The sequence below is a fragment of the Xiphophorus couchianus genome, chromosome 3 (genome assembly GCF_001444195.1).
Source record: "Xiphophorus couchianus chromosome 3, X_couchianus-1.0, whole genome shotgun sequence".
NCBI lineage: Eukaryota > Metazoa > Chordata > Actinopteri > Cyprinodontiformes > Poeciliidae > Xiphophorus > Xiphophorus couchianus.
The window spans coordinates 12792749-12802554 of record NC_040230.1 but is presented as its reverse complement, the minus strand read 5'-3'; the positions used below and the strand labels follow the sequence as shown (position 1 = coordinate 12802554).

The 9806-nt window shown below is 37.7% G+C and overlaps 1 protein-coding gene across 1 annotated transcript; it reads left to right on the top strand.

The window, feature by feature from the left end:
• Window positions 1–1793: 1793 nt before the first annotated feature.
• Window positions 1794–9733, top strand: tnfrsf1a (tumor necrosis factor receptor superfamily, member 1a). Its single transcript, XM_028012274.1, has 10 exons — window positions 1794–2041; window positions 4059–4148; window positions 4245–4335; window positions 4441–4563; window positions 4661–4816; window positions 4912–4990; window positions 5580–5629; window positions 7171–7343; window positions 7428–7539; window positions 7643–9733. Exons 2-10 carry the CDS (start codon window positions 4095–4097, stop codon window positions 7939–7941), a joined length of 1137 nt encoding a protein of 378 aa, XP_027868075.1. The 5' UTR covers window positions 1794–2041; window positions 4059–4094; the 3' UTR covers window positions 7942–9733.
• Window positions 9734–9806: the final 73 nt, after the last annotated feature.

The window sequence follows — 9806 nt, the reverse complement described above, 5'->3', positions numbered from 1 at the left end:
CTTTTATTTCACCAAGAAGTTGAGAGCAATAGATTTTGTCCAGTACATTTAAAGCATAATTAAAATTCTGAGTCACAGAGGTTAAACTTAAAAAAAATTAGAACCTCATTGTATCATCATATCACAATAAAATGAAACTTATCATACATATTAATTATATGCTGAATCATATATTTTAAGTGTTAAATTCTGTTAATTTAATAATTGCAGTTTAAAGTGAATGGAAACCCAAAATTAAAGTACATTATTCCATGTACTTTACAGCAGTCACTGCTTGGTTGTGGCTCCTTTTGCATTAGTTACTGCATCAATGCAGCATGGCATGGAAACGTTCCTCTTCTAAGGTGGTAAGGAAGTCCAGGTTTCTTTAATAGTGACATTCAACTTGTTTGGTGTAGCATATATCATCATCCATCCATCCATTTTCGAACACCCTTGTCCCTAGTGGGGTCTGGGCGAGAGGCGGGGTCACCCTGGACAGGACACACAACCATGCACCCACAGAGGGAGAATTTAGAGAGACCAATTAACCTGACAGTCATGTTTTTGGACTGTGGGAGGAAGCCGGAGTACCACATGCACAGGGAGAACATGCAAACTCCATGGTTCTGGTTCAATTCCCGGCCCGGGTATCGAACCCAGGACCTTCTTGCTTCAAGGCAACAGTGCTACCAACTGCAGCCTCACATATAGCATCAGATTTGCCTAAATGATATTGTGTGTTGTGCTTAATACAGCTCTGGAAAAAACGAAGAGCCCACTGCACTGAAAACCTCCTGGTTATTCCACCAGAATTAAAACTCTTCCTGAATTAAAACATTAGTATTGTGCCCATTTCTTAATGAATATGAACTTGTTTTCTTTGCATTATTTGAGGTCTGACTGTGAACTTGGTAAAACACATTAAACCAACACCACTAGAGGGCGTAGTTGCTAAATTCAGTTCCTCTCATCTTTCTCCTGACTCTCAGACCTTAATTTCCAAAGAAAATGTCAAATTCACTACCATTTTAGAGGAGGTTTTTGGTCAACTATTAAGCAGTCATGTCCTTTTTCTCCTTAGTCCAGAATGTAAGATGAATCTGACGGCGTCTCTGACTCTGCATTGTCTTTAACGGGTCTGTGTGGTGGTTCTTCAGCACTGACTCCACCCGCAGGTAACATTTGTGAATCACCTTTTAAACTTTTGAATTAGCTGTGTTTCACAATCCTCTGAGAACTGCAGATACCCTGACTTGCTTGTACAACATCATGATTGGTATCAGCCTCTTGATGTTGACGTCATGTACAGGTCACAACAAGCCCGTAACATAATAATAGTTTTAAACTGTTAAATACCTTTTAGTTGGCATTGATTTCATGTCAAGTCAAGTTTATTTGTGTAGCACATTTCAGCAACAAAGAAGTTAAAAGTGATTTTCACAAATACAAAAAAAAACATTAAATCAATTCTCACGCAATAAATTAACATTTTCTGAACTGAATTTGATGATTTAATTTATTGTAAGACATTATCAATACTGAACGGTATTTGATGTATATTAGTAAAACATATCACTTTTTAAAGTTTTTTGGCCACATACAAATATCTGTATGTTTATTTTGCCCTGGGATTTTTGACTGACATTTGTGACCCCGTCAAAATACAAGAGGGTACAACATTTAGAGAGAATAAATACCCTGGAAGATTTTATAATTTTTATCTCATTTATATTCCTACTCCAGTCATGTGATTATCTGACAGCCACCCAGTGCATGTTGCGCAACCAGTATGTAGCCACTCTTCTGATAGACTTGGGGTTGTTTTCTTGGCCTTCTTGCCAAACTGTCTCACTATTCCTTGAAATGCGTTCGTCGCGCAGCCATTTCCCGGTTAAACACGCCTCCATCCTCAGCAGCGAGCCAAGCAGCAGCTCCGACGGTGCCGGGCGCTCCGGGTGAAAGAGCAGAAAACGGCATTTTTAGTGAAAAACAAACCCTGATCCCTGATGTGTGGAGGAAAAGCACCGAGGGATCCATCGCTCTGACTAAAATTCCTCAGGTAAGTCACAGTAAAATATTTCTGCACGTTTGTGGGAACAGCGATTCATATCATGAAGGTGCAGTGGGCGTAATGTGGTGCCTGAACCGAAACTATAGGGAAAACAGTTATAATTCTTGCATATTTAGATATTCCCAGCGGAGTTCGGGTTTGTGCGAGTACTTTTAATGTGGCAGTCTAAAAGGTTTGGGAGTTGTTGTTTTTATGATAAAGTTTGTACCACAGTCTGAAGTTTGCGCGGCGCGACAGGGAAGTGACGGCTGCCAAACCGTGGCGCAGAAATGACATCTACTGTAAAACGTTTTATCTCTGTAGCCCTAAAACAAACATTTTAAGTAAAAATCTACGAAGAATTTACAGTATAAGCACTGACGTGGTTAAAAATAACAATTGAGTTAACTTTAAATTGAATTTGTTTTATAACTTTTGAGTTTTGTTGTGCCTGATTCTCAATTTTAAAAAAAACAAAAAACACCTCAGACTTATCAGATCCAGTGTTTTGTCATCAGCTTTGATTTGGTTTGCGTGTTTCCTGTGTTTCTAGAGAAAATAATAATCAATACTTCAAGTAGACTGAGCTGATTCTTTGACTAATCCCACATAAAAATGACACGTAATGTATAATAATGAGTAAATAAGGGGTTTAATCCACAACAATTGAAAACCCTGAAATGACTCTTTTTGGACTTTTTACAGTTCTTAATATCTACATCCACTTGAGATCAAATGGTGCAACAAATAACCAAATTGTCGATTAAAACAAAATCTACAGGGACCAAAAAGTGGGTTGATATAATGTGAGCTCTGATAGGCACAGCTCCTCATTTTAAGGCATAACATTTACTTTCCTCACATTTTGTCTTATCAGAGGCTTCAGGTGCTGAAAGGATTGTTAGGAAATCATTATTTTTGAACTGAGGATGCGTTAAAAGATTATAAAGAATGATTAACTTTCCTGTCGTAGGTAATACTACAGCATCCTCATTGTGTATGAATCCAGATTAGTTCATGCTAGTGGATGGGAACTCCTGGACCAAACTATTGTGGGCTTCTACAATCTGAAAAATGTCAGAAGGTCACACAGGTTTATGAAGACGCTTTTTAATGAAGCTTTTCCCCTTTGCGTTGGATAATTATTTACAAAGAACCCAAAGATTATTTACAAGAAAAATGGATGCTGGAGTGCAGCAGCAATAATCTGTTGCACACACTGATTATTTTTTATTTAAGGCATTTCTGATATAGAAACAATGTAGTGCTAAAAACAAAAATATTACAACAGTTTTAGTTGATTTTTTTTTTTACATTGTCTTTATCAGGTAGAAACTCTGGAAATGTTTTAAACACATGACCATCATGAACTCTTAGTTTTTGTTACTGAGAACCAACCAAGTGTTTGTGCTAAGTGAAGATGCCAATAGAGTTATATTTATTTTTCAAAATAAAAAATAAATCTTGAAACTTTTTAGACTACCCTTTAACTACCGGGATCATTTTTAGCCAGACTCACCTGAACGTTTGTTGTAATTTTAACATTCAAAACAAGGTCTTAGAAATGTAACCAAATATAAAACACCATAAAGTCAACATTTAATGCTTTTCTGTTTTAAATGAGGCGAATTTCTCAGTGTACAGTAATATGTTTGCACTGATAAAAGCTTTCTTAAGAATGAATTGGCCTGAGGCCAGACAGCCTGTAACAATGAGTGGGAATGTGAATGTTTGTAGGAAGAAGGCGATTCTGGGGGGTTGATGGTTACCAGACGTTTACTCACTCAGCATTCAAGCACAGATGAAAAAGCAACATGAATTAGAAGCAGATCATGAGTTCAATCCGAGGCACAAAAAGGGACTTTTGATGTGGTTTATGCAACAAAACAGATGTTTTTGCACTGATTCCTGGCAATGTAAAATATTGCAGTGAAATTTCACAGAGCAAATGGCTTTTCTGTAATTCTTTTAAAGCATAAAGCACTGTTTGCATCGAAGGTGTCGTTCACAGACTGTTTTCTTTCAGGTGGTCTCCAATGGATTGAATTTAATCCATAGAAATATGGAGGGAATAGGAAATCAAGGAAGACGTACCTTCACCTTCCTGCTCCTAATGGTGAGAACGGCTCCAGGTTCATAAAACATAAAAAGTTACTCGTTTGTGGAAATTACTGTTTGCAAATTTATGCTTGTTATTTGTTCTTTGTTTTAGCTAATGAGCAGTGGTGTGTTGACGGCAGAGAAGCAATGTGAACCCTGGTACTATGAAACGGATGGAATATGTTGCAATAAATGCCATGCTGGTACAATAACCCTACGATGATTCAGGCAAATGAAGAAAAAAATCTTATGGTGTCATTTTAGGGTTTTTAACTGGATTTGTTTTGTTTTTTTGTTTGTTTTTTCAGGTTTTAAACTGGTAGAAAAATGTACTAGCAATCAAATAAGTCGCTGCACACCTTGTGGTGATGGTGAATTCTCAGACCAGATAAACTTCAGTTCTACCTGCAGAAGATGCAAAAGGTGCAAAGGTAAAGCAACATTAGCTTTTTCTAACACGATGCGTGTGAATTGTGTTCAGCAGTAATTAAATTGACTCTCATTTTAATCACGTTTGCTTTTTTACAGAATTAAAGAATGAAGAACAGGTATCACCATGTCAAAGACATAGCAACACTAAGTGTCAATGCAAAAAAGGCTACTATAAACATAACATTGATTCAGAAACATACGACTGCGTCGAATGTAAAAAATGTGGACCTAATGAGACCTTAATACACCCATGTGAGTCTTAACATCTTATTGAATTATAAATTAATCTTTCACTCAGTCGAGGCTTTTATCTGAACCCTTTTTAAATAAATACTTGTGCTCCACAGGTACACCTGAAACAGACACTGTGTGTGATTGCAAGGAGAACTATTTCAGAGAGAAGGGCAAGTGTGAGCCCTGCAGCCGGTACGTCAGCCATGCTTTACGTTGGCGCTCTTCGTTCCCATCTCTCTGCTTCTGATGGGATTTTTTTGTTAACACATTCATTTGGGGAAGTTGTTTTGTAGAATTGAAACTTGCATCTCACGTCCGACTTTGTTCAACATTTCCATTTGTTGGCAATACAGGAGAAGTTATGACACACTGAAAGTTGCTCACTGGCAATTTTCAAGCCCTTAAAAAGAGCTCGGTATTTAAATGGAAATTTAACAAAAAAACAAAACAGATATTTGAAAAAACAAAAATATGAAGTGTTTACATTCACTGTTTCTTTGGAGCTTTTATGTTAATTATCGAATAATATGTCTAAGCAAAACTCAAATCACATTCAGGGAATTTAACCTCATGAGCTCTACAGATGTTTTCTGTCCATTTCCTACCAAACTGGTAGAGCTTTATTTGGCGTTCATTTATGCCTGATGGTATCTTTCAAAGAGTACATGCAGAGTTACAGAGCGGACGCTGTAAAAGCAAGTCAGCCTTTATGTCAATCACTTCCTATGAAGACGTGCTACTTCCCCTCCGTGTTCTCAAACATCCTCTTTGTTCTTCACAGTTGTTCTCTGAAGTGCGCACAACACTGTACGACTCCTGTTCAGACAAAAGGTAAGCGCTAACACAGCCACCAACAACAACCACACAGTCCCACTAAGAGCAGTAGTGTTTCCAAACTTCACACTGAGAAACGTTTTCTTCTCCTTTTTAACTTCTGGGATAATGACTTTTAAAGTTTGAAAAATTTCCAGAAAACTACTCTTGAAAAAGTTATATCCTAGTTTTCACTCCTTTGTAAAGAAAACTGCATTCTCAGATGAGGTAGTAGTTGTGACAGTAGTGTTTGGTGGTGGGGCAGTTCTCCTTTTCTGTAGTTTCTGTCAACATCAGCAAACCTGTGACACAGACAGTCACTGCTGGTAACCTTATACAATACAAAGCATTCATATCCCTTGACCTTTTCGTGTTGTGTCTCATGATAGCCACAAACCTCACTGCGTTTCTTTGGGATTTTACTGTGAGAACACAAAACACAAAATGGCACTGAATGTTTTCCTTTTTTTAAATTGAGCTCGAAAAACAGGCATACATTTATGTGTATTCAGCCCCTTCTACTCTGATATCCCTAAATAAAGCTAACTGCAACCAACTGTGTGCAGTTTAATCTCTCTGTAACAACAGCTGGTCTTTGAAGGCCTCTGGGGTTTGTTAGAGACCAAACATAAAAACCAATAAACACAGCAGAGGTGTTGGGGTTAAAGTTGTGGAGAGGTTTTAAGCAGAATTAGGTTATAAAACAATGTTCAATCCACCATCTGAAAATGGAAACAGAATAGCAATACTGCAAGACACAGATGTCCACCTGAACTGACAGACCAGGCAATAAGGCTAAAAATGAGAGAAGTAGCCAAAAGTAGCTCTGGAGGAGCTGCAGAGATTCACAGTTCAGGTGAGAGAATCTGTTGACAGGACATCTATTCACCATGAGCTCAACAAATCAAGAAGAGAGGCAAGATGAAAGCCACTGTTGAGAGAGTCTAATGGCTGTGGCATGGTGGTGGCAGTATTATGCTGTGAAGATGTTTTTCACTAATAGGAGCCAGGAAGTTGGTCAGAGTTGGTAGAAACATGCATAAGCTAAATATACTGCTATCTTGAAAGAAAACCTGCAAAAGTGGAGCTTCCCCTAAAAATAGGAAAACAATCAGTGCGTATTTGTGTGTCAGTATGACCTAGTCAAAGTAAGAGATCTGTGGCACGACTTGATTACAGAGGCTGTCCATCCAATCTCTCTGGGGTTGAGATGTGTTGCTAAGAAGAATGAACAAATATTTCAGTCTCTGGATGTGCCAAGCTGCTGAAATTAAAACAAAATAAATAAATATACATTGCATCTTTAAGATTTATATTTGTAAAGCAATGTCGAGTGAATCATTTTCCTTTTTCTTCACAAGTGCATTGGTCTATCACTTAAATATGAACAGTTCTGTGGTTATTAGTACATTCACAAGAGTAGTAATGATGTTAAAAATTCATAAAAGATTTAATTGTATTCACCAAGAATGCAATTTAAAGAAAGAATTCAGCAATCAGATACAACAAAGTAAAATATTTCATGTTTTTTGACGAATAATCTCTGGCTCTTTCTCAAGGTCCTGCCCATCATCATCCACAGTTTATGAATATGATCATCGGATTTGCAGTTCTGGTTGTTTTGCTGGTTTTGGGGATTTTAATCACCTTCATAGCCACAAAGCGGTCATTCAATAAAAAGATGCTGAGTCTGTCCTCCAAATCATCTGTCCAGCAAACAGAGCAAAGCCAGGTATCCTGACTGTCCTGTGTGTGGCTACTTTGTTCAGTTTTATGTGCGTATATGATTAGTAATACTTGTTTTCTTGTCTGCTAGGATTTCCTGGTGAGTATTAATGAGCCTTCAGTGGAAACCAGTCTGGAGGACACTACCGAAACCTCTTTTGGTGAGCAGGAGTTATCCAAGCTGCCTGACTGTGTCCCGATGAGTAAGTCTATTACTGCATCTGTTGATTCAACTCATAAAAAAACAGAAAGGAAAAAAAAAACCCAACCGTGCTGACTCTTTATCTTTTCCCCCCTGTTCTGCAGTCACCGACTTCATCTACTCAGTACTGGATCTGGTTCCCTTGCAGCAGATGAAGCAGCTGGTTCGCTCTCTCGGTGTAACGGACACAGAGATCGAGCAAGCAGAGATGGATAACAGATACTGCCGGGAGGCTCACTACCAGATGCTGCGGGTCTGGGCCCAGAGGGCGCCGCGGACAGTCGGAGGGGGAAAGAGTGAAACTGTACACCGGCAGGTTTTGGAGGAGCTCTTAAGCAAACTGAGGCAGCTTCACCTGAGCCGAGCAGCCGAGGAACTGGAGACAAAGTATGCCATTCAGTGATGTAATCCCCGCCAACCTGGATTTAAAAAAAAAAAAGCTTACAGAACCAAGTATTGTTCACTTAGAAACCCTGCAGAAGGTGGATTAAAGTGGACACGGTGCTAAAACCAAAGTTTTATTTCACCAGCAAGACTGAGAGCTTTCCCTGGGATCCTCCACACCATTCACTATGCCAGCAAAGAATCAAACGGGACTCAAGGAAATGGACCAAACAAATGCAGCTTTATCAAGAACTGTTTTTAATATGAATGTTTTTATATTTACGTAGATGTAGATGAGAAGTGCAACACAGATTCCCTTCGTCAGTTGTGACGATTTAAAGTACTTACTGTAACAAAAAGTTGAGAAACATCTGACTCCTCTCAGTTAAAACTAACATGATTCTCCATTTATATCTGAGGTTAAAATTCAGATTTTATGTCCTGAAAGTTCAAAATCTGGCTGCAAGTTCAAGATAATTTACTTCTGAGCATGTTATGCATTCAACTTGAAGAAAAGTTGAACCAACGAAGGTTCAAATAAACAAAGAAGTAAAAATCTGACTTTAAATCAGAAGAAAAAACTGATTTGTGGTTTTCTTGGCTAAGATATTTTGGGGCTTGAAAACTGTGGTTATCTTCTCATCTACTGACTTACTGTTGCCACTTTAGAACAAAATCAAGAAATATTAATTTCATTTAACATTTTAAGCTTTAGAGACTCCTTGTGTTTTTTAACGGAAGCAAAACAATGCCATTAAGTTTAGTTTTAAACTGAAAACATTTCCATAATAATTTTTGAGTTACCTTAAAAATCTAAGTTTACCAGGTTTTATTGCGTTAATGCAGGAGAGAGTAGACAGAGAAAACTGATAATCAACACTTTGGTAGTAGAGTGATGTTTGAGATTTCATTTAAAGTGACCAGTTTCTGATGAATTGAGGATTTAAATGGGTCCAATTCTGAGTTTATGTTAGTTTTGCACCTTTCCAGCTACTTTTTGAAAGAATATCGTTCCTGAACATGTTGTGCAGTTAGACGATTCAGCCAAATAGCCTGAAGTAGAAACAGGAAATTGCCACAAAATATTTTGTTTAACAAAGGCTTTTGTTTAAAAATCAAACCTTTTGATTGGTGCTTGTTCAGAAGTTAAACAGATTTTATTTTTAAACTAATTTTACAAAAAATGGACTCAACTAAGTCTGCACTTGTTTTATTGTGATTATATTGTCGGTCGTTTCATGCAGGAGTTTCACAGTAGAGAAGTTTTATATCTCTGAAATATATAAAGCATTTTTTACAGAGCTTTATTATTCTTATTATTAAGAGTTTAATAGATTGTAATTGCTGTGTCATTTCACTGAGGTCTGCTAAGCTACATTTTTTTATAACTATTACACATTTTCACTGTTGTAACTGAACTTAAACATGCAGATAAAATGTGGTCTGGTTAGATTAAAGCTTGTCATATTTTCATAGCAGTTCCCTGTTGTGCTGGAGTAGAAAAAAAAAAAGTCAGATCTGCTTTGTTGGAAACAATGAAGCCGGGGAAGTGTTTTGTTCCTCCTAAGCGTAGAACAACTCTGCTGTGTATTGCAGGCTTTTCACCGCCTCAGTAGCATTCTTCTAAGCCCCAATCATGCAAGCATTATCCGTGACACGCCTTATCTCAAGTCTGTTTCAGTTTTTATACTCATGCCATCCTTGGAGACGAGCTTGGGACAGAAGAAGTGTAACTCTAAAAGCACTTTTATGTTGCTTGACACTGTATTATTCGTTTGGGTTTTGAATAAAGGTGTTGTGAATTTTTTGCATGACTGAGTTGTGTTTGAGACTCATCTGAGGGTGCGTGTGGTGTCGGGGGGAGAAAAAGGGGAAGAAAATATT

Excerpts from the sequence above, each read along its gene's own strand:
- tnfrsf1a (XM_028012274.1), top strand. The coding sequence starts at position 4,095 with ATGGAGGGAATAGGAAATCAAGGAAGACGTACCTTCACCTTCCTGCTC. Across the intron at positions 4,817-4,911 it reads TGAGACCTTAATACACCCAT|GTACACCTGAAACAGACACT; the intron begins GTGAGTCTTAAC and ends TGTGCTCCACAG. Across the intron at positions 4,991-5,579 it reads AAGTGTGAGCCCTGCAGCCG|TTGTTCTCTGAAGTGCGCAC; the intron begins GTACGTCAGCCA and ends TGTTCTTCACAG.